Source organism: Pseudopodoces humilis, chromosome 7, assembly GCF_049639895.1.
Source record: "Pseudopodoces humilis isolate 2021_Gansu_Grassland_sample_001 chromosome 7, ASM4963989v1, whole genome shotgun sequence".
NCBI classification, from domain to species: Eukaryota; Metazoa; Chordata; class Aves; order Passeriformes; family Paridae; genus Pseudopodoces; species Pseudopodoces humilis.
Window position 1 is genome coordinate 16,581,147 of NC_142206.1, and position 25,487 is coordinate 16,606,633.

The window sequence follows — 25,487 nt, forward strand, 5'->3', positions numbered from 1 at the left end:
GCTTTGTTTTTGTGTGTGCAGCGTCAGAAGTCACCAGATTCCACCCCTACAGCCTCCCTTCCACCACTGGCTGCTGCTGTGGCCCTGCTGGCTGCCAGCTTTATAAATAACTGGTTGTTTCCCACCCTGTGATCTTACATTTATAATGAATTCCTTGCTGTTCTAGGAACTGCCCTCCCCAGGGAATACAAAGATAAGCACAACTTGGAGACGGGCAAGTTTCCTGTAAGTGCACAGATCTGTTCTGCAATGCTTCAGTAACTTGAAGCAAATACTGTTTTGATCCAGTGCATCTCTGGATACGGTATTAAATCAGTATTCTACTGGACAGTGATACTCCTTCCTTTCCTTCAAGTTTCCGCTGAATTCTTGCAGTCATTGTTTCCATTCTGGAAAATGCCAGATTTTGCTTGCACTTGTTCTTCTGTCAAAGAGCAGTGACAATTGTTTGCTACTGGTTTTGCTCATTACCTGAGGCCTCTGAATGATTAATAACTGACCTGGCATAAATCTGAGAAGCTTTTCCACAATAAAGTTTGTAACTGTAGTAAAAGGCAGTAGAGAAGAGGAAGGTAGAACAAGTGCAAAGAAAAAAGCAAAGGAAAAACACAACCAAAGGGTGAAATTAAAAAACCCCCAAAAAACCAACAACAACAAAAAAGAAAAACGCAAAAAAACAAGAAAGCATGAGCAAGAAAGGATGAAAGAAAGCAAAAGCACAAGCAAAAACAAAGCTTGTGAAGAAGAGTGCAATAGCAACAATAGATAATAACAAGTGTGCAAGTGAGAAAAAGAGTAAGTCATAAAACTGACAAAAAGAAGAGCAAAAAGGCATGAGCCTTTAGAGAAGGGGAGGAGTGAGGGCTGGATGGAGAAACTGAAAACAACCTCAAACCTTGTGATGCCAGACTTGTCCTGTATTGTTTGTTTCTGGATTATGGGTTCCTTCCAGCTGTGCTGCATTCTCACTGACCTCTTTGGCTGGGTGCTGCTAACACAGGGTGTTTAAGAGCACTCCTTCCCCACCTTGTCCTCCTGCTACAGCCTCCATATCCAGACAAATATTCCCCTTCAGTTCCCATGCTGATGTGAGCCTTTCCATGACAATTCCCTGCACTAAAGGAGGGAAAGCCAGAGGTCAGCAGAAGCAGTCAGAGCAGTGCCCTTGGTAAGGGCCCTCTGCTGCTTGCCCTGAGAACACAGTAAAGCTCAAGGTAAGAAACTGAGAGCAAGAAACAACCACTCAAACCCAAGTGACTTCTGGTAATTTAAAATCTTCCTGTTTTTACATGCATTTGCAGTTATGTTCTCTGAAAGACCATTTAGAACTGAAGCATTTGAGAAAGGTTTGACTTGAACAAAAGACAGTTCAACCCTGGGAAGACTGACCCGGCTCCGGCTCCTGAGTTTCCAAATCACAGGATGGTGATGTCTGTGTTGAACACAAGAGTGACTGTGCCTTAGCTTCCCATGGGAGAACTGGCAGAACCTCGTAGCAAGTCTGGGAGCGCACGTGTTGGCTCCAAGCAGCAAACAATTGAGCTGCCAGGAAAGCAGAGCAGTCCCACAGTACCTCTGGAAGAGCTTGCTGTTGTTCATGGCAGCTGTCCCAGCTTCACTCTGCAGGAATTTGATATTCCTGAAAGCACGGGCGCTTCATCTGCCAGGGTAATCACTTCATATTTTACAAGCAGTTAACAAGAACACAAATAATGAATCCTGTTTTAGTGTGGCCTGTCTTGTTGGGTTTAGCAGTAGGAATAAGGAAAACACCCTGAAACAGTGCCAACACCAATGTTCTTCTTGTGTGGAATAAATGTTACTGTAAAGCTCAGCCTGAAGGCATCTGAGGGTGTTTCAGTGGTTACCGAATTACACTGTAGAAACTTCGGATACAGAAGTGCCAGTAAGCCTTCAGAGCTTGTCAGTGACTTCCTCCCGTGCTTAGATGTCACCAATGCCTGCACTGAGCACTGAGCCTGAATTCAGTAGCAGGCTTAGGCCTTCTAAAACTGATGAAATTATCATATTGTTGCTTTAAATATGCTTTTTTAATTGTTTAAAGTGCTGTCAGAACAACTGAGACAACTTAATTACCCTTCAGTGGTACCCTGTCCCCAAAGATCGTGACTGACCATATCATGGTTTGAATGTTGCTAAATAAATAAAATACCACAGAAAAACAACTGAACACTGCTAGAAAAACACCTTCAACCATCTAGGCACACATACCCTCTACCTTGCCATACATGCCTTTGGCAGGCCTTGCCTTGTCAAACTCAGCTTTACACCTGCCAGTGCAGAATCCCTGACCAACTTTCAGGCCTAAAACCACAGCAAGGCACAAACTGTCACAGGGCTGAAATCTTTCACTTAAACCCTGCAGTAGTCCTGTGTGTGTTTTGGGGCATCCTGTTCTTGACATTTGGTGCTCTGCAAACATGAGTGATGTGCTAAGTGCTGAGGTTGCATAAGTTTATAGCATATAGGGTGAAATGTATCAAACTGAAACTTTCTCCTATTTTATCATTATCCCTGAGTCTTGGAGGCTGCAGCATCTGTAGCCAAGCCTCCGTGCCTGTAAATAAAAACAGCAATAAAAATTTCTTTATCAGTGCCATCTGGAGTAAACACCAGCAGCAGGTAAGCAAGCACCAAAGAGGGCAGCTTTGTCTGCCACAAGTGCTACCTCTGGCCATTCAGGGAAGACAGTGGAAGACACAGGAAACAGTGTCACCATCTTTTGCACAAACAGCCAAGTGCAGCTTTAACCTCAAGGGAACGAAACTGTGTAGAGATCAGAGGGGCAGCTTCACCCCAGCCCTAAGAAAGGTCCTGAAGTGGCAAGCTGCAAACTGAGTTAGCATCTTCTACTTCAACCCAGCAAAAACAGAGCTATGCCCTTCTTCCTTGCCTGGGAATTGCAGAGTTACAAGTCTCAGATCCCACAGAGCACACTCATTTTACATGTGAGTAACAACCTCTTAACCAAGAGATTTAAGTAACTCAACCAGAAAAGAACACTTCATTGCCAAGATGATCTGAGGAAGGAGAGAGATGGCTCTGAGGTACCACCAGTTCCATCCAAACATGTGCATGCCAGGATGCTTCTGGAAGTGATCAAGGGCTAAAGATGGATGCTGCCAGGTAACAATGAGCTCATGCACATCAGCAGGAGACTGAAGGACTGCCACAGAAACAAGCCATCCCATAAAAGAACAAGCCAGCTTTATGGAGCCTGCTAAGCATGCTGATCTCATCAAAGCCACAAGCATTTGCTCACATCCATCATGGAACTTGTCCCAGCCAATCCTTAGCTCACCATTTCAGCTGTTAACAAGAAAGAACTCAAATCTAGAAATACTCTTCCATTATCTAAACTGCAGACAGAGGAGTAGGTTGTTGTTTTGTTCTGTTCAAGCCTACTAAACAAATGAAAGCAATGTTTGTGCCTGTAGCACAAATGGCAACCCCAGGCAGTTTAAATGTAGTTCTGTTGCCCAGTGGCTGTCAATGGTCACAGCATAGGGTCCAGTGTGGCTGTGTTATCTATGCTGTGTCAGTACCAGTGCCTGAATATAAACCTAGTACCTGAAGGATTTCAAGACAGATCTGGTATCTTTACACAATAAGCTGCATGTAGTACAGTGAAATCTTTCCAACTGAACTGATGATATAACATGAGAAAAACATCAAACAGCTGGCAGAAAACCCTCAGTGTCCTAATGGGGTCTCTGTTCTTTTCATGGACAGAGCTGTTCTGGTTGTGGCAGCTGATATGAACAATAAGACTTTTCAAAGCTAGGTTAGCATGTGACTTGGAGAAAACAGAAATTGTGGCAAAGCACTCAGATGAGAGAACACTCAGAGAGCTTTGTCTAGCCAAAAAAAAAACCAAACCAAAAAACAGCACTAGCTAAACTTGTTTTTATGTTGTCATCTGCTAATTATTTTCATTATTTCTAAAAAGGAGGTATTAAAATGCTCTGGCACTTTCCCACACACCACCAATGCAGGTAGCTCACATTCTCTCACAAAGTGGTGCAGGGTCCTTCACATAAACCTCCTCCTCCTCCTCCTTTTAATGGTCTCTGGGATTATTCAAAAGAAAGAGTAGAAAGAGCCTGGGCTAGACAGGCTTTGTGCTCAGTGGAGAGCAACCCTCTGCAACATCAGCTCAGATACAGAAAGGGCAAATGCCACCTCACAGAGGATTTCAGCTTCTGTGAAACCACTGTTTCGACTTGACATCAGTAAGGCTTAGAAGACACCTGCCCTGAAGCAAGTACTGCCCTCAAGGACTTCGAAAGGAAACCTAAACAGGGAAAACAAACTGGTCCTGGGCCCCAGCCACTAATTTAACTCCCACTCTGAACTAATGGAGTACTCCAGGGTTCCTCCTGAAAGGCTTTAAAGCCAGTGCAGGAGTTGGAGGTGAATCCCCAGCCTGGGAAAGAGAAGAAAGGCTGCACAGTTCTCCAGCACCACAGACTCATCCAAGCCTGCAAGGACACAAGGTAGTTACAGAGTCCTGTTCTGATCTTTTGTGTGTGCACTGAATCCCTTTAGGAAAGGCCTTTACTTGACAGCCCTAATTCCAAGTAGATGAAATTTCCTAAATTACTTGTTTCCCTCCTCTTAATTGCACTTAACAAAGTATCAAACATGAAAATCTGATTTCCATAGGATTAATTCCCGAAATCATCTCAAGGAATCTTCTTTCTGTTCTTAAGCATCCAAACTTAGGTAGAAGAGCTGCCTCTCTCATGTCAGTAGACAATGAAATAGCTTTTAATACAGAAATTAATCCCACTAAACAATTTACTTTTATTCATAAGGAGAACCCTGTACTTGGCTCTATTTAAAAAAAATAATCCAGAACAGGAAAGTGACATTGGATAACCCAATATATTTACCTGAAATCTATGTAAAACCTGTAACAGAAAGAATTCTTTTCAGCCAGGTTTACTGACATTTGACAATTTAAAAAGATTAATTTGAATCCTTGTATCTATAAAACCTGTCTTTGCAGGAGTAAATACAAGAAGCTGAAGACAAATTGTGGCTGAAGATCAGCTGTACCCACAGCTGTACCCACAGCTGTACCCTGTGAAAACTCCAGGTACTTTAGGAACATTTTTGAGAGAGAAGAAATAATAATACATGTATTTGAATAATCTTACCTGTTTAAAAGTGAAGACTTAAGTGAAATCTACAGAGCAGATGCTGTGATGTGATCAGAGCATCACAGACCCAGCATCTGAGGATGGGTAGTTTTGAGCAAATATTAAAACAAGATGTGCATCAAGACCTCAATAACATCATTGGTGATTCATTATTATACCAGTGACATGGTCTGCAGAAGAGCAAAAAAGCTTTTTTTCCCCCACCCCCACCCTTGAATTTGCACCTACTGACGCAAAAAAGTTTGTGTGTGGAGTCCCTCATTTCACTCCCAGAGGATGACATTAGGAAGTGGGCAGCAGGAAGGTAGCCGGGCACTGCAAGCCAGCATTTGTCAGCATCCTGCTGGCAAACAGAAATTTCAATTTGAAGCCAAGACACTTGGGAAGAACATACACAATCTGTAGGGCAAAAGAAAGCAGCCACACAGTTCCCAGCTGGACACGTAAAGCTACTTCCACAGCAGATTTTCAACTACAAAGCCACTACTGGAGTTCAGGGTTTAAGGCAGATCAGCTCAAGCTCACACAAAGTCAGCACTGAGGCACCAGAAGACTGCAGGGTGTCACCTGAATCCCAAAGCCTGGTTCCAAGCAATTCTGCGCAGCACAGAGATACAGGACACATTTGTATCCTGCCCTCCCACCTTTCTTCTGCCTGCATCAAACCAGCACATTGAATTTAGTAACAAGATACCAACCCTGTGAACGAAGTTAATCTTGTGGTGTAACCAGTGCTGAAATGTGAAAGCACAACAAATACTCCAATCCATTAAGGAATTTTGATTGGATTAGAAGCCCTCTGTGCTCCATCATCATCTCCCTGATGAAGTCCAAAAGCAAAACTACATCTGGAGAAGAGAGATTAAAGCCCCCATTAGAACTGTTTAATTATCTGTTATTACTGGATTAACATTCATTTCTGATCTAGGTACTTCTCAGATAAAGAGCTCAGGTACTTCATAACAGCACTGCTTTATTTTGCAGTGAAAGTCTTCTGGCCCGAGAATTAAAAACATGGGCTCTTTTTAAAGCCAGGGATCAAAAAATGAATCAAGCTTAAGCAAGACTCTATCTGCCTATCCCTTTTTCTTGCCTACCCCAAATATTTGAACTGCTGCCTGATTTCAATCAGCCTGGAAGACAGGTAGGTGCTTTCATTCAGAAAGTTTTCACAAGTTTTGCAGAAACAAGCAACTATTGGAAGGGGAGAAAGAGTCTGTAAATGAACCCCTAATTTTCCCAAGTAAGGAAGAAATTGCAGTGTGTGCTCCCATGTTAGTTGTTGTCAGAGAGCCCTCATAAGAACAGACATAAAAGTCATAAAAGTCCCTGTAGACAAAGGGACAGAGCTCAGAACCACACACAAATCACAAATTGTGTGACTCTAGCTTCCAAAAGGTGGGCACTTGTTTTGCTGCTTGAAAAGCTGGGACAGTCTGCATGATCCAGAGCTCCTCTGCAGTCTCAGTTGGCAGATACCACACTGGATCTTGGTGCTATCCCACAAGAAAGACAAGACATGCCAAAATAACTTTCCTGTCATTAACAAAGATAGAAATGTAGCCTTTGTATCTGAAAGAGCTAAAGTGATGTGCTAAGAAATGACAGATCCTGTCTTTGGGGACAGGCCCCCAAGAAGGTCTGCAGACAAACTAGTCACTGGAATTTACTGTTGCCAGGTTAGGATCTGGATTCAGATTTCAGCGCAAGCCACTGAGTTCCTTTGAGAGAATCACTGAACTGCTCTTCATCTCAGTTCCTGAGTCTGAATGAAATGCAAAACAGATAACCTCTTTTCCTTCTCCTTGTCTGTCACACCTACATGGGGAAAGCTCGTCCCTTGCTGCAGGTACCAGAACAAACTCTTGGTTTTCGTGTGCTATTGAGACGCCTCAAAAATGTGCCACAGTATTTATCTGTCCAGGCTCCTGTGGCAGTGGGCTCTACTTGACCTTTCCCTTTGAGCAGGACAGGGCTGTGTCTGGTCCTTCCCCTTCTGCAGATTCAGAGGTATAGTTGTGACCAAGTGAATGCTGCCACGTCTCTGCAAAGCTACATGGAAGCTACACAGGCTGGAGAGAGGAATATCCACCCCTCTCTTCTCCTCTCCTGCCTCTGCACAGCACCACTGACAGCTGGCACGTGATACAGCTTGTAAAAGTCTCTGGGAAGCAAAGAGAAAAGACAGTCTTTGCTGCCCTGTCCTCTCTGAGGAAGGGCCTGTGTTCTAGACATTGTTCTCCACACCAGATAATCAGCAGGGCATTGTACAAGGCCCAGCACAAACGCTCTGTAGCACAACTGCCTCATCACCTCACACAGCATGTACTGGGTGATACCATATTCTGTCTCTCCACAGGATTTTTACTACAAAATGTTTCTCCACCTCTCTGTTTTGGAAAGCGGAGCAGCAGCAGCTGTGGAAGCAACAGGCAGACTGGGAAGTTTATGTTTGTGCAAAATCCACGCAAAACACACAGTTTGTACTTCCAAGTGACCCCACAGCACTTGGTTCTACCCACTCGCACCTCGGGGGCCGTGGTAAAGCTCTCATGTTGGACGGGCCAGTGCTGCTTTGTGTTCTGGCTGACTCTGTCCCTCTCCCCCAGGGATGGAGCAGGCAAATGCAAGCAGGAACTGCACATTAACAGCCTGGGGACAATGAACCAGAGACCAAACTCAGCTACACACATTGCTCAACAAGTAGTGAGCCCTTCCCATTACAGGGCAATACATGTTAAGGTGACAAAAGCTCTTTGTTCCCCTTTCCCAAATGAAATCCTTTGGCAGCAGTACTCCTCATTCTAGCTAACATTCTTTCGGGCCCTCCTCTTTAAACCCTTTTGCTAAAAAAAAATTTGCAGTGCAACTCCACTGAAACTGAACATCAGTATCTGCTTCCACACCTCTATATGAACCCATAGTCCACACACTTCCAAATATATGTCAGAACAGCTTTTAGAACTATTATTTTTTAAAGTAAATGGCTGCAGCTGGCCCTTGTTTGGGTCACTAGGCAAAAACAAGCCCCACAGGCTAGCAACAGGATAAAAGCTAGAGCTAATGCATCAAACTTAATTAAAACTGCACATAGCCAGTTTAGTCCCAAGGCCTTTTTTTTTTTTTAAGCTCATCTGTGAACACAAGTTCTACCTACTCCATACCCATTTCTGTTCTTATTGTGCAACTTGGTGCTAAAACTGAAGGCTCTTGGGCAAAGAAAGATAAACAACTTCCTACACCGCACAAAAGTCTGGATCAGGACAAGCACAAGAGTTTAGATCAGGAACCCTGTTTGAACTGGAGTTCATAAGGATTCCCATAAAGTGAAGGGAGGTCTCAGCCAGGATTCCAGCTGTTACCTAGTCCTAAAAATGGCTTTGCACATATCCTCAAAGCATCCCTAATGAAAGTAGCTCCAATACATTCCCTGATACATCCTTGCACCTCATTTTGAGCAGCACGACTCAATAAACCAGACCAGGGCTATAGAAGTAATTTGCTTCACGCAGGAGAGAAATCACTATCCCAAGCTGTGCATCTCATAAATAACAAGACTTGACCATGGCAATTTTCACAAACAGCATAACCCTGGAATCTAATTCCAGGTAACTCAAGTGTGAGTCAGGACTGCCTTCTTTCAGCTTAGTTTCATCCATTCTGAAATCTGATTTTCCTTTGAGAACAAGGATGTCCCACAGAGGAACTATCCAGAACAGACACTGCAATTTGAAGCCACTGCCTCAATGTGAATACTTTCCAAGAGCCCATGAGACCTTACAGTAAACACCGCTGCTTTTTTCTGACAGTTCTTCTAGAATATTTAAGTGCTTCCTATACCAAGACTTGCTACTTCCCTAGACCAATCTGTTTTCCTTCTCTTCTGGACAACATGGAGAGAAATGTGTCTGATTCCCAGGGCTGGGCCAGTACTGCCTCCCCGATTCTGGAACGCCCACGTAAGAGAGAACACTTTGCAGAAGCACAAAAGGTGCAACAAAGAGCAGGTCAACGAGAAGCTGTGGACAAGAGAAATAAATTTCTCTCCTCTCCCGGGCAGCTGTTTCTGGAACACTCTGCCCAGGGATGTTGTTCAGTGCCCACCTTGAAGGCACTGAGGACGCAGAGGGGCACAGCAAGGAGCAGCCTGTTCTAAGCACGTCCCTTCAGCCTCGGTCGCTGTGTGGCTTTGTGATCCACGGGTGGACCTCTCTGCCCGGCTACAGCAGGCTGTCCCTGGCTACACCAGAAACACCCACCCTGGCTGCAAGCAAACTCTTCCTTCTGCTAATGCCGTTGATGAAGGCTTGTGTCTCCCCTGACCTTGAGGCTGTGTTATCTCCTTTGGCTGCGAGGAGGCGATAATAGCTCCTGACAATGCAAGAGTCAGCGCTGAGCCGGTGGAACAGGAAATCCCATTTCTCAAGCCCTTCAAAGCCTGCCTGGCACAGTTTCTCTCAGCAGCACTCAGTGAGATTACAGCACTAAAAATAACCTCCACAATAAATTGTGCATTTAGAAGAAAAAAGGACTTGCCCTCAATGTGGGTTTCCCTTCCACTTGTGGCCTCAAGTATCCCCAGACAGTTGAACTACTACGGTTTTGTTCTCCAAATTAAGCAGGAGCTGCAGCTGTTGAAGTGGTTTTAAATAAAATAAGAAGATTAAAGGGTACAACAAAGAACTAAGATACTTTCCAGTTTTTAGAAGTGTCTCTCTTCCCTCCCTGTTGTTTTCTATAATAAGAAACTCAGAGCTAAATCTCTTCCTCACCAAAACACTCTGCCCTTCTAAGAGGAGCGCACATACAATGGTTCTATAGAGCTGAAATGAAGCGAAGGCAGGGGGACCAGTCCTGCAGACTTCCCTACAGAACACAATCCCTGTGGGCATTCTGCTGCGGTGTTTAAGAAAATGTCCGAGCCTGATGGGTTAAATGAAACTGTCTGAATCACCAGGAAAGAAGGCATACCTTATAACAGAAGGCAGGGAATTAGCACTTACCTGGAGGCCTCACGCAGTTCAATTGTCTTTACAAAGGCTGTTTTTGCCTAAGCCCAGTGAGAGCCATTAGAGCTCAGTCGTTTGCATCCGATCACTTTCATTAAAGCCAGCCTGACTCCCGAGGAAATTGTCACACATTGTTTGCAAAGCTTGGACAATTCGCATTAGTGGTCTCCAACACACCTAACCTCTTTCTCAGCCCCTAGACTGACCTGTGGCAATGAGATTTACCCTCCTGATGATGGGCTCAGCTGCTCATTTGATGCATATACACCATCTATCGCTCTTTATAGCACGTGTCAGGTACTGGCTCAATTACAACTGTTCACCTTAAGCACAAACACATTTTTCATGCATATCTAAACTAACATCCACTTGCAAAACAGACAAACAGAAAATGCCATCTGGAGTATTACACACTTTCCTTGTCTTCAATTTACTCCTGGAAGGTCCTACGCTGCTTTGCTTCACCCAGAGGAAATGAGATGAACTTTAAATTTTTTTAGTTACTGTTATGGATGTGTAATGTGATGGTTTGCCCTCACAATTAAGGGATGAATATTATGTGTATGTTAAGAGTTCTTCTATAGATTTATAGTTATATTATTTTGGTATGTTCTCCCTGGAGTCTTTTTCCCTTCCCCTTATATTGCTGTCACTGTTGCGCATTTGGGGAGGACAGGCTGGTTACCAGGAGGCGCGGGCATGGCAACACCTGGCCTTCCACCAAGTGGTAAGAAAGTGATCCCTACCAATGGACAGCAGAGGAGGTGACTGACAAGACTTTGGGAGAGGCCAAGGGTATAAAAAGCAGAGCAGCCATTGTGTAAATGAACACATGGTGATTTAATTCCATGCTCCTGGTACTTATTCAGTCTTTTGTTGTATTTAAGGTTTAATAAACCTTTATGATTTTGAAAGTGAGCATCATTTCTCACAGCTACTGAGTCCAAAGAGCTGAGCTCTCCAAGAGAACCAAAGAGCTACAGAGCTCAGAACCCCAGCTAATGAAGTGCACGTGGCACAGCTCACAGCATCTCACCAGCCATCACCTGGGTTTGGACGAGGACAGTAGCACCACCTGGCAGCAGACACAATCCAACTACCTCAGTCACAGAGGCAGACCAAAATCCCCAGCTACATTTACTATTTGCTCTCAGATTTAAGCTATAAAATAAGAAGGTTGTTTTGTGGACAACAGTTTAAATATAAACTCAGTTTGGTCAGAAGCACAGCCATGTGCTTCTATGCACTACAGATGGTAATATGACACCATGCGGCAAGGGACTGTGTTATAAAACGGCCAAAAAAAAGACAAAATAAATGTGGGCAGGCCCTAAGCATGAGGTCCTCCACTTGGCAAAATCATTTTCTTCTTATAGCTTTTGAAGACCATAATTAGCAGTACTGGGGATGCTAACTGTGCATAGTACTGGAGACATGAACAGTTCATAGAACACTGCTGAAGAGAGTACAGAGAGAGTGAAAAGAAAAAGAGGCAGCATACACCTGCCACAGTGCCCTTAAATCCCATTTCCCCTTAAACTGCAGCCCAGCACATCCTTTCACTTACAGAGATGCAAATTATATACAGCTACTTCTCAGTTCTGGGTTTCCAGCGTTACAGAGACCAGATCCTGCAGCACTTGTGATTCTCCTCATCTTTTCATCTTTGTCAGTTCCTCCACTCCCCTCTGGTTTTAGCAGACGGTTGAATTCCCCAAGACCCTATAAACGCTCTATTTTTTCCTAGATAAGAGTGTGTTTTGTATGGCTGCTGCCTGGAGGCTCCCTAGCCACCCTCACCTCACCAGAGCATCCCTGAGGCTGAGGCGGCACCACAGAACCTTCCAAAACATCTCCTCCTGCCTTCCCGCCCCTCACGACCTCCCTTGGTGGGAAACCCTGCCTGGCAGGGGGCAGCTCCAGAGGGGGCACCCGAGGAAGTACATGAGGGGGACACGTCTGGAGTGGCGGGGCCATGGTGAGCGCCAGGCCGGGGCATGCTCAGGCCCAGCGCTGCAGCCCTGCTGTGAGCCCGGGCCTGCCACACTCTCCCCGGCCATGTGGGAAGCACCCGCTTTTCCTGGGAATGTGCCAGCCAGCTCAGAGCCCAGGAGGGAAACTGCTGGCTGCAGTGACAAGCCCAGAGGGAAGAAACAGAAAGTGAGGTGTGACAAGCCAGCAGCCACATGGACTGTCCAAACAACCAGCAACAAACCCCAGACCCACACGTGCCAGGGACATACCTGAGCAGCTTTTTCAAATGTATGTGACTGAGTGTTTCAGGCAGGGATTGTGCAGAAATCCTTCCTATAGCTAAATCTGGAAGCAACGCGAGAAGCTCAGGTTAGAGAGGAGAACAATCACAAGCAGTCACACTTTTTGGTACAGTGGTTTCCATTCCAGACCAGACCTCGGGGCCTGCGATTGCTCTGAAATGTGGATTAAGCTTTTGGAACATGTTACTGTGGAAAGCCAGGCCTACAGGATTGAGCTGTCCTTGCTCCTTGGACGCTGGTGTTAGTTCCATGGCCAGGAGGGCATTGCTTTCCTTCAGCTGCCATCTTCAGCTCCTCTGGTGCAGGAGGCCATGCCACGGTACTTACCAGCTCTGGCACTGGCCAGAAGTTTGTTTTCATGGACATAAACAGGACACTCAACAGCTGGTATCTTTACTGAATGAATTTATTGGTTTTTGAACTAAAGTTGCTCACAGTTATTTAACAAGGGATACATCAGATTTTTTTGTCCATTTCAAACCATTAAATAATGTCAGTTTGTGTCTGTATATGTGTGTGTGCGCGTGTGTGTGTCTTCAAAGTACAAAATAGGAAGGATAACAAGAGGTATTGCTTTCATTTATTCTTATATCTTGTGTAGGTAATCCCCTTCCTGCTTGTACCACATGGGTTTTGCTGATATAGGTATTTTTAAATTATTATTATTATCTTGTATTGAAATCCCAGCCTTTTGTAGAGGTACAATGTAACAGAAGCATCAAAATCTATACACAAGGGAAGAGAAAAGAGGGAAAAGAAGGACGGGGGTGATGGGAGGGGAGCTCGGAGGAGAAGTAGAGAGAGGGCAGAGGCAGGAAAGACAACGAAAGCAAAAGAGACTAATTTACAGCAATGTCATGCAATTAAAACTGCCCCCCTCTCCTGCACCCTTGCCTCCCCCCCTCCCCAGCCATCACCCCCTGGTGTCTGACATGCACACAGCAATACGAGAGAGAAAAGTTTAAGAATAGGGAAAATAAATAAATAAATAAATAAAGAAAAAAAAAATTAAAATAAATCCCTCCCATTTGGGGGAATGGGGAAACAGGGCAGAAGTCAAAGGTCTTTGCCCCAGTTGTGTCTTTAAAAATTCTTTTTAATCTTCAAACCTATGTACAAGTAAAACTGGTCCAAGAAGGGGGAAAAAATGATTAAAAAAACCAACAACGACAACAACAACAAAAAAGAACTCATCCAACATTATCATTGAAAAAAAATAATCTTGCGATACAACATACACCCATAGGAACCCAACGAGCAGCAATCGAAGGTCATAAAAGAGCTGAACACTAATGCTAAGCCTACATTCTTAAAATCTCAGTCAAGAAATACTTCTCACTGTGTTTTGTCTTCCACGCGTAAAACCACGTTTTTTTGTGTTTAACCTTTGAGCTTGGGCCAGAATAAGTTACACTTGGTCACATAACTCTTGAGGAGGAGGAAAAAAGGCAGCAATTCTTCTTTCTCAAAGTCACAAAATGAACACTTAAAAGGTTTCTGTGTCTTTTTTCCCCCTCCTCTGCAAAATAAATAAGAATCAATGTTGCCTCTACACAGTTATTAAACAGAAGATATATCTAACAGCTTATTTTTTTAAATATATATATATGTATATATAAATAACCAAGACCTAAGAACTGAAACACAAAAAAAGGTCCCCATCCACCCAATCCCACCCTCCTCCCCTTCAGAAAAAAAAAATAAACAACCAAAACCAAAACTAAAACTTTATAAAAATATCTTGCAGTAAATTTTAAAGTTTACAGTAGCTTCGTGATTAAGTCTCCCATTGCCCTGACTCCACCTTGTCTTGCTCTGATGAACTAAGTGCCAGTGATTTTGCACACACACACACATACACACAGAGGAAATAAAACCCAGTATAAGTCTCTTTTCTTCCTCCTCTTCATCTTCTTTTTTTTTTTTTTCTTTTTTTTTTGTTCTTTTTTCCTTTTTTTTTAAGAAAAAAATCACCCAAGCCAACAAATGAAACTGGTAACTTAAAGAAATAATAATACTGATATCAATGCAGCACTAGCAACACAACAATTGCCTCTAAATGCAGGGTGTGGTGGAGGATCCAGCTGGTTGAAGAAGGTCCCAGCACGGTGGCACAGTGGCAGGGAGTTGACAGGTGGGGAGGAAGGTGTCGAAGGAGGAGCAGCAGTAGCAGCAGTGGCAACTGTGCCTGGTGATGGGAGAGACAGTCCTTGGCAGAGTCTTGTCCCTCTTCTTTGCTACCAGAAGTTGCCTTTTCCCTAAGTTTTAATGTTTTGTTTGTATGTGTTTATTCATTGAACCCCCTCTCCCTCCTATGTTTACTCCTTTCCCCTTCCAGCAGGTTAAAAAGCAAAATGATACAGTATAAAAAAAACCAATTAGTTTGTGTGTGTATATATATATATATATATATATGTATGTATGTATATTTATACATAAATATACACACATACATACATGTATATATAAAAAAAGGGGGCAAAAGAAAAGGAAAAGGTTGTGGGGAGAAAAAAAAAAAAAAAGATAAGAAAATCCCGTGATGAAGCTCCCCAATATTGTCTTGGTTCAACGCTTAGTTTTGAGTTGCTCCTGGCTGGTTTCTGATGAGAACGCGCTCTGGATTCATGGAACACTGCGCTCCCGCTACACCCGTCTCCTTCCCCACACCCTCCCTCTCCGGGCTGCGTTCACCTGCGCGGACAGAAGTTGCCAAGGGTAAATAATTCACTCCAACAATTTGCAACCTCCTTTGAGCCCAGACTCTGCAATCCCATAACTGAGCAGATCTCTTTTATGGAGCGCCAAAAAAGAAAAAGAGAGGGGAGAAAAAAAACCAGGCGTGCATTGGGGAGGTGTTTGGGGAGAAGTGGGGGAGAGGCCCACTTCCTGAAGGGAGAGGGGAGGCTGGGAACCTCAAACAGGACTGGTCCTTGGACAGTCTACATCGGTTGCCTTCCGTCAACAAGTGTCCGCAGAGCACAGAAGGTGAAGCCGTGGCTGACATGTTAACTTTTCGGGATAATTCCTGGTAGCAGAGCGGAAACAAGTGGTGTCGTCAGAAACACAGAGAGAGCATGAACAGAACAAGAAACAAAACAAAAGAAAACAAAAAAAAAAACAAAACAAAACCAAAAAACCAAAAAACAAAAAAAAAACCCAAAAAACCAAAAAATCAGGAAGGAGAAAAAAAGCGAAACATTCAAAAAAAGGGAGGAAAAAAAACCAATTGAAAAAAACCACAACCCAAGATCTGGTGAACTGGGTTTGTCATCTGTGCTACCTTTTCTTTTCTTTTCTTTCTTTTCTTTTCATTCTTTCATTCGTTTGTTTTTGTGTTTGTTTCTGAGATATATATTATATATCATATATAAATATATATATGTATATATATACAGTCATTCCTTCATACAAAATTTGTCTATAGACAGTTTTGTACTGTTGTGGCAAGGTATATACATCCTTCTAGTTTAGAGGCTAGCTTGCTAAGGAATATTCTTTCATTCTTTCTTGCTTTTTTCTTTTTGTTTTGTTTTGTTTTTTGTTTTTTTTTGTTTGTGTTTTTTTTCTCTAAGTTATTTAATTTTTTATGTGTTTATTTAAGGTTGGTCTTGTAGGCCGACTGATGAGACCATCTTTGCCTTGTCTTTGCCAGCAGGGTACTTATTGTCTCCTCTAGACCCATAGTCATTAGAACCGGAATCGCTCCGCTTGCTGTTTGCGCTATGCTTGGTTGGCGTGCCGGGGGGATGGCTCACCTGCCCGTTCTTCTCGTCTGAAAAAAGTTGTTTAATTACGTCAAAGAAGTTACTCAATGGGCTGCCTGGGTACACAAAACAGAGGAGACAAAAAAAGAAAGAAAGAAAGAAGGAAAAAAAAAAAAAAACAAGAGGGAAAGAGAGAGAAAAAGAGGAGAGAAAGAGAGAGAACAAACAAACAAATGAACAATGGGGTTTTTAACGAGAAGAACATGATGAGGAGATCCAGAGCCATGTGCGTGGGGGTGTGTGGGGGATGAAGACAATGAGCAGGAAGAGGAAGAGTGTTTAGGATGGGACACCTACAGAAATAAAGAACCTGGGACCATAAAGCATCTGGGGGGAAGGTCCTAGTTTTTTCCCGACTGGGGAAGCATCGCTGTCTCACCCGGCAGGGACACACAGTACCATGTGACTGAAACAGGTCAGTCCATTACTAGGATTCACTTGGCCACTCAACATGGAAACGTCAGTAACTGTAATGCTGGACACAGGCAAACCCCATCCTACTCCTGCTGTTACAAACACGGAATATTTCCATGTGGCTGCCCATTGATGCTTTACTTTGCAGCCTTGCTAAACTCTCTGTCTACACCAGGCATTAGACTTTCCTTGCTCATATTTTATTTCATTCTGAGTTTCTCCTTGCCACTCTGTCATGACTAAGCCTGAAGCACCTGAGTGGTCCCAGGGAAGCATCATTTGGAGAGTGAGCTGTGGCTGAGATGAGTGTTGCCATCTGCATGTGTGGTCTGTGGTTTGCATTTGCAGGTTTCTAAGTACCTTCAGATCCTCCCTAAACAAGTACCTGGAAATGAAGATGATGCTGAATGTGGAAGCAGGCTGTTATACATCTGCCTGTTTCTGGGACCTGCCAGGGTCAAGACCTACCACCTCACTGTCCTGAATTTATGCTCTCTCCACATGCCAGCCTCCATGGCACTGACATGCATTCCAGTGCAGTTAGGAGCCAGAGAGGAAGGTAAAGCAGTGTGTTGCTGGAACAGACATCTCCTTAAGCCAGCCCCTAGATCAGGCTGCAGTGCTAACAAGGACTGGGCACATGAATACAGAATACAGCCTTTCGTGCCATGTGGGCCTCCAGGCAGCATGGTCATGTGCTCTTAATCTACTTCTGTGTTAGAGGGTGTGGAAGGTCATACCCGAGGAAAGGTTCTGGGGTGCTACTGAGGGAAAGGGACCAGCTACTTCTGGAGAGGTAGCCTTCTTCTGGGAATTTCTAGTCCCCTATAATTTTCTTGGATTGGGGGATTTATCTTTATCAAACATAGAAGGGGTCACAATAAACACTTTGAACATGGATATTGAAGTTGTTTTTTATCTGACGTACACCATGGAGGAGATGCCTGGTCATGAACATTAAAACCCCATGATGGTTTTCTCAATATTGGGACTGTTTGCTCTACCGTTCTATCAAATTCAAATAATTTCTATCTCCAGCTCCTCAAAGGAAACAGACCCCTTGTATCTGCCTTCCATTGTGGTACAATGCTGTCAACAGGGGAACCTTTCATCTCCAAAATGGGGATGGATATTCTGTCAGGAGCAAAGGGCTTCCTCATAGCAGAGACTGGTGGACACTTCCACCAGTGTCTAATTAAAGTGAATTAAAGTGAAGGGAAATACATTATGACCAGTGGCTTGGTCATGATGTATTTCCCTTCACTTTATTTCCAAAGATAAGCAACCCAGTAACTACAGCAGGCAAGTACTTTCTGCACACAGCAATTCAACTGAAGAGCTTGTTGAGTACTTTCTTATTCTCTAATGGAAAATGCTAGACAGACATCATTGTCTTACCCAGAGAAAGAGGAAATACATAGTATTTGTGCTCTGCAAAACTGAGTATGTTACTCTTTTTTTCCTGCCCTATGCTAACCAGGTAGTAGCTCCTTTCCCCTGCTTGTTAACAGGCATTAAGAAAAGCCAAATGGCTGGCAAATACAGTGAAGAATCTTATTAATCTCATTCATTCCTTGACTTCCTGTGCCTGCTGCTTTGTGGTTAATGTTCTGCTTGCCCTGGTTCTGTCCAGGGCTAAAAGCAGTAGGCCATGTGAGTTTCTGGAAGGGCATCATTCACTCAACTGACTGAAGCCTTAGTGATGGGCACAAACGACCAACCAGGCAAAGCACATACCTCAATTTCTGACTAAGAAGAGAAAGGCTTTCACTAAACTCAATCACTTTGGGCTACGGCCTCCCTGAGCTCTACCTGCTCCCTTCCACATGCATGCAAATGCCTGGGAAAAGGGATATCTGTTCCACATCTATGACTTCTACATCAGAGATTTCACTAAGCCCCCCTAAAACTGTTTTAGGTCTGTGGGTACATGATTTGTGCAGACTCATTTTTATCTACTCAGACTCATTTATACTTCTTTTAGGTGAATACCATTTTTCAATGAAAAGAGAAAAAAGAAAGCAAACACTCAGCCTTGAATGCAGGAATGTGGGCAGATCTGGCTCTCGGGTGGCTTTGGACCCCTCATCTTCATAAGCAAATGGATTCAGCAGAGAGAATGAAAAAGAGCACTGAAAAAAATGCTGGAGAGGAAAAGACTGCTGGGTTGGGAGAAAAGAGTAGAGGAATATCTCTAGTTATTCAGCTGAGCAGCTTATTCAACAAGCTTAGGGGGAAAGATGAGGGCAGAGTAAGCAGGGCTCTGCAGCAATTGGTAAAGTTTTTTGTTTTCATATAGACAGGAATAGTGACAAAAGTACAACTAACAAGAATGGAGCAATAAAACACTTTAGAAATTATACATCTTGTGTTTGCTGCGTCCTGATACAGGATTTTTAGTCATCCTACTAAAATATGCAGCCCATGTTTCATCCACCCTTTCTCCTCCCCATGCCCTACTGGCTTTCAAGTGCCTGGAGATTTATTGCAGCAAAAGTATTTAACAGTCTACTTTTCTTTGCCTGTATCACTACTGGATTCCTTACAATCAGCATTTTCAGTTAAAATTTTAATGGGAGGTAAGAAAATCCTTAGGGATGTTTAGAGAGCTACTGAAAACGGAAATAGGCCATTTCACTAACCCTTTCCTTCCTTTGCCTTTTGTACTTGTAATTAAATAGTAGGTAATAATGCCCTCCTGTCCTGGTAGTCAAGGAAAAAATGATGCTGGGCTGGTGTTCACATTGCTCTTTGGATAGACAAGGAGTCCTCACACTTTTACTCTGGAGATACACAAGAATAGGTCAGCTATCCTGGAAGCATGAAAATGGTGCAGGGTGTTGCTCCTGTTAGTTCTCAGTTCCCTTTGAGGTATAAATCCAGTAAAACAAGAGTCAAAAACGCAGGCGATGATGGATTAGAATAGGTTTTGCAGCAATCTTCCATGCCTAGCATTCAGTGCAAGATGTGTCATAGGCTCTTACACCTGTAAGTCCATCAGGGGGCCTCAAAAAGGCTGCCTTTCTTATTTCAGAAAGTGAGATGACATCCCATTTCCTCTGGACAGGGATGAAGGTTTGGCTCAGTGATTCTTCAGAACATCCCTGGTGTTTCATGCACAGACTAAGGTCTTCTTTCCCCTTGAGAGCAAATGTTCATCAGCACACAGCAAAGAAAGTGTAAAGGGTAGAAAGGGTGAGAAACCGAGAGAAGGATCAGAGGCAGGAGGGGAGGCTCAGAGCATTAGGTTTATGTCTGTTAGGAGGAGATGGATATGTGCAGTTTTGAGTTAGACCAAGGAGTTGTTTGCTGCAAGACTGGGAAAGGGAATGGGTCTGAAAACAAGCACTGAAGCTTATGAAAGGGTCATGTATTGAAGGGGTGCTGAGAGAAATATATTTATGGAGAAGGAACTGGCTTGGGGCACCTGTGTGCAGCACTGTCACAGCCAAATATCCTGAAAGAAGTCAAAACTGTGAATGGATTTGAATACAGCAAGCGCTAAAAGGAAGAAACAGGGCTAGAGATAGACACAAAAACATAGAAGGAAGCTGGGCAGGCAGTTTGTATCAACACTCACAGTCCTCAGTATTTCATCTGCTGTTCTTAGGGAGCCTGTCTGACACTGACCTAGCCCCAGTGGTGTCACCACTTTGAGAAGCCAAGTGAAAGTGGAGCAGCCAGGTAAGAGAGGAAGGAGAAAATAAGGGGAATCACTCCAGGCACCACAAGTGACACCAGAAAAGGACGCACCTTGCAAAGATGCTGCTCTGACCTTGTAAAGACCCTCACAGCCCTCCACAGAACATGTAACAGGAGGTGGTGAACAAGCAGCTTCAGGACAAGCCTGGAGGCTTCAGTTACTGATTAAAGTCTGCTGTTTTGTAACATTTTTAAGACAGTCAGATAAGGACTTGGGCCTCTTTTCTTTGAAGCAAATAGCAACATTCTCATTGACTTTGCAGAAGCAAACCCTGAGGCACTTCCTTCTCCTGTGAAACCATCTCTCTCAAGTCTATGTACTGTTAAAGCACAAATCCTTGTGGCGCTGAACACAAAAGTCGCACAAAACAATGCCATCTGTGGGATTATCCTCTACCTTTTTTTCTGTATAGCATGAGGTATTTTGGTGTTTCTGCATATATATCTTGCGCTTTGGGAGAAAGTGAATTGGAAAATATGTGTCCCCAGTGGGGAGAGACACCTTTTCTCAAACTGACTTACTTCTTCTCCTGTTGCTTTCACATCCTTCCTGATCATCTTTTGCTTGCCTCTAGTGCTACTCAGGTTTTTCCTCCTATACTCACTCTTTAGCCCTCATCTTTTTCATCCCTAGGTTACTCTTTTGATAGCAGCTGTGGTTTCAGTGAACCAGGTAACAAAAATCCAACTTCTTTTAAGTAAAGCATTAAAACACTCCTCAATGGGTGATAATCCATTTCCTTTCAAATCCATTTTGCTGTTATAGAGTCCTCCTATCCCTCTTTGTTAAGACAAGGCATTTTTTTTTGTCTGTTTGCTTGGTTTCTGTTGGCAGAGTCCCTTCTGCCTTCAGAAACAAATGACTTAAACTATAGAGCTCAGTCATATTGAGTATGTGGAGTGAAAGGGATGACAGAAAGATAAAGTGGCCCATCTCTCTTCGTTTAGTTGCAGTACCATGTAGGAGTCTCCCTCCAGACTGAAGGGGCCCCAGCCTGGGCACTGTACAAATCCCAGTCAGACAGATGCCTCACCCAGCTCACTAACTACTGACAGAAAGTCCAGGGAACAACTCCAGTTTCTTGGCAGGAAACCTGAACTGCAGCTGGGAAAGGTGACTTTCCATGCCAGCAGGGGGGAACTTCCAGTTGCTGCTCACCTGAGCAGACCAGAACAACCAACTTGACATTTAAATGCTCTATTGCCCATCCTTGTTCTTAGTCTCCTAAAACATCCCATCTCCTCTGCAGGAGGGTGGCCCAGTATTTGTGTCTAGCATGCAGATGGCCATTCTCTATCTTGCACATTTTTTCTCCCACTCTCATAACACACAGAGAAGCTGAGATATAGTTCAGCTGCTCCTCACAGTATTACTGAGATAGGTAGCTCTGGAATAATGAGTTATGGCAGCAAAGCCCACAAGGGATGAGGCCATTTCCTTGCTGCTGCCTCCTGCAGAGCTAAGGTATGAGTGAGGAATCAGAAACTAAATGTGTCTGTTACTGATGGCAAATCCAGCACCACCACATAACATTGAAAAAAGGAGACATGATGATGGAGAGGAGGGAATCATACATTCATTTGGACAGCTGGTGGCACTGAAAGAGCAGGCAAGGATAGTGGGATGAAGAGATGCCAGATTCTGTTGTGGAGTCATGCTCTTCTGGCAAATTGGGTGGTAAATGTCTAAGCCCATGAATTTTTTGTATCTGCCTGTCCTTTTACACAGATCTGCCTGCACAAGTGTGTGGTGAGAGGGGAAACTGATGAACCCACACCTATAAAGCCACAGCAAACGTGACAGTATTGTTGCTACCCATTCTCTTAGAGATTTCTGCAGCTTTATTCCTATCTTTTTTGCCTATAAAAATGTCAGAAATGTATTGGCACTTAGTAATACAACTTTGATCTTTCCTGACAGATGGATGTTCACATGTTATGATAGGCAGGTTTCAAATTCTTCAACCTTTTCCTAAGGAGACAGATGACCTGTGCATGCTGGTGAAACGCTGCTTCCTCATTTCCACTGAATAAATCACTTCAAAATATGATTTAATCTTCTGGGAAGGCCATCTTAAAGTTAGCTTAGTACAGCAAGCAAGCATTTCCATATAGCTTCCTGGAACACTGGCTATCATAAATAAAGCACTATCGTCTTAATTAAGAGTGAGATACTGTGTTTTCTGTATTAGATATTATTACAGAGAAAAAGATCTTGTACTGCATAGTAAAAATCTAAACATAGCTGCCAAAAATAGGATCTGACATTAATCAAATAGTTCATTACATCTGGATTAACTTTTAGTGCCAAGTTGCCTTTTTTGTGGCTACCTTCTTCCACAGTGCAAAAACATGAGGCATGAATTGGAAAAAAATGTCTCCCCAACACAACACTAGACTGAAGACATACAACTACAGTATGTAGGGATTCAGTCATTCCTTTGGACAGCAAAGGATACTGAGAGAATGGGCAGGGATAACTGGTAAACCTGGCTGGAACTCTTAGAACCACTGACTCATCTTACTTGTTGTGATCCACCCATTTTGAATGAATATGTGATCTCTCAGGTGGGTCTTCTTCCTTTTGTCTCTCAGCTGGGTCACAACTTGAACTGAAAAGTCAGCCATGCTCAGAAAAACTAGGAGGCAGCACATTTTTCAGGAATATTGATAAAACCCCATTGTTCTAGTGCTGACAAGAGCCTTTCAGCTGGGAGGGCAGCCTGTGTTTTTTTCCTGCAGGTTTTGACACCAATATTTCTGCCAACAGTTGCAACCTTTTGGCTGCAAATCACCAACCTCCTCTGCCATCAAATAGCTACTTTCAGAAGTGGATTACTCTAATTAATGCCAATATGGGTCAGGATCACTTCCAAGAACACCAAGTCCAGGTATTTGCTGCTGTTACTAAACAGACTCTAAATGAGCACTCACAAAGCTGCAGGTTACAAGTGCAACCCAAATGTGATGTAATCAGTTTGAAACTACAAAAGGTTTCCTAACTTCTCAAGTAGATTGGAATGCTACTGGCATGGGCTTGTGTCTGTATGAATCAAACTGTGATTGCTGGGAGCTACAGAGAGAAGCCTTTACTGCAGCATGGTTCTCTGTGTGCAGAGGATGACTGGCCATGGCCAGCAAGATCAGACAGCTCTGAATAGGAAAAATGTCAAGTCCTAAACACTGGGACCAAAAAATCTGAGAAACAAACATTGGTGAGATATGAAAGGCAAGTGGATTTGCTATGCTTCTGATTTGATCAGATCATTTTGGTGATAGACACTGGTACCCACAAGGAACCAAAAAACGTTTTGTTTAACTCTGGTGCCAGGAATCCAGGTTTACAGCTGTAAGCAGCAATACAAGATAAATGTTTAAAAGCAATCACAAGGCCTTCTTTCCAGCCTGCACAGGGTTATGGTCCAAGAATTTGCAGGAGTATATGGTTGTGCAGTGCCTAATGTGACAGCATGATCGGACTGGAGTTGCACTAGCTATTCATTCTAACCTGCTCTTTCTCTTATCATCACCCTTTCCATGGAAGTGCCACTGATGTAACCAAAGACTTCCTTCAGAATCGTCAGAGAGGGAGAATAACAAGCAAAGATTGCCTTACTTAGAAGTAAAATTAATTCTCAGTGGCAGTGTGAAGACTGGGAAGTTTACAGTCCTCCTGGGTTACTCTGAGAAGTAAAGTGGAGGATAAGGCAGGCTTTTCAGAGCTTCCTGTCAGCAGCCAGCACCTTGGCAAAACATACTTACCAAGGACTCCAAAAAACTGGGAATGGCTGGGAAGGGTGCTAATAAAGGCTGTATACCAGCCCTACCATGAAACCAATCACCCATAGAAATTCTCAGCTCACTACATGAAAGACTTGAAGTCACTAAAGTTTGTGAAGAGAGGCTCTTTCCTGACCAAGGACTATTGAAATGGCACCATGGGCTTCTGTGTGATGTGTATCAATGGCTCCAGATCCAATGTGTTCAGAACACAATGAATGATACCTGCTTTCTGATTCCCAGCTTTGTGGTTGAAGCTGGAGAGCTTTTCAGTTTATGTATTATCTTTGTTTTTATTTTTAATGTAAAGGCTTTGCAGAACCTATTAGAACCTTAATTATACAACCTATTCTTCAGTGAGATAGACATAAATACCAGATTAGATGGTAATAAACACTCCTCTCAATCCTGCTTCAAAAGAAACAGAATCCAGCTTGTCCTTTTACAGCTGTGCTGCTTTTATAAGGCTTAACGACAGCACATAAAGTGGTAAAGCTTATTTGTCACTAAACTGATTTGGCTGAGAATACATACAGGAATAGATCAGCTAAAGTATCACTCATGTAGATTTTTTCAGGTTACAGCTGCATTTTATATGTAAATATTTTAATTTTTACAAGGTAAATTTAATCTTATGAACAGACTTCATGGAAACCAATTTAGTCTTTCTGACAACAGCAATACCCATTCCCCTGCTGAGATGGATGGAAATGTAAAATAAAATATTTCACCCCAGCATGCATTTCAATTTATTATGAGCCAAATTCTTTTCTTCTATTGTGAAATACTACAAGTTGGCAGCAGTTTTCTAGTTTGCACAGGTAGGGTTGATACAGCAGCAGTTGTGTCATTTGGACATTGGCAGCTCCTATGACAAACCTCTGCAGTTCAACATAAAGATGTTTCTCAATGCCAGTGGCTGTATGCAAAAATGTTTCTCAGACTGAGGACCACTGCTAGCAGAAGATAAGATAACATTTAAAGGACTAAACAAATTTGCCTTGCTGTTAATTATAGCAGACAGTGGTTTAGAGTGGGTGAAAACATGTTCCTCATTCCCATCAGAGCTTTCACATGGCTGAGCAAGGCCTAAGGAACCTGATTAGCACTTCCTGCTACGTTAACTCTTTTTGCAAGAATGACCTCTTGCGCTCACTGTCAGAATGGAGCAATGAGGTCAAAACCCTCAGAGAATACAGTTTTTCATACACTATTTGTTATTACTAGATGAACATTGTGTTAATGTCACAGGGGTTTCTCATCTTCAGAACCACAGAGAATGGTTTGCCAAAAATAGGCAAAATGCTCACATCATTCCATTTCACTTCCCTGTCTAAACCATGGGTGAGCTCCAGC

The 25,487-nt window shown here is 43.2% G+C and overlaps 1 protein-coding gene across 9 annotated transcripts in view; it reads right to left on the reverse strand.

Moving 5' to 3' along the window:
* Window positions 1-15,337: 15,337 nt before the first annotated feature.
* Window positions 15,338-25,487, reverse strand: part of BRSK2 (BR serine/threonine kinase 2) — a 301,974-nt gene continuing 291,824 nt past the window's right edge. For 7 of the 9 annotated variants that reach the window (XM_005522357.3, XM_005522356.3, XM_088057990.1 and 4 more), the window contains one exon: window positions 15,360-16,243. In XM_005522357.3, coding sequence (XP_005522414.1) covers window positions 16,068-16,243 — 176 coding nt within the window. In that variant the 3' untranslated portion in view covers window positions 15,360-16,067. Of the gene's footprint in view, window positions 16,292-25,487 lie in introns of all 9 variants that reach the window. The other 2 variants (XM_088057991.1, XM_088057993.1) reach the window with 2 other exon arrangements.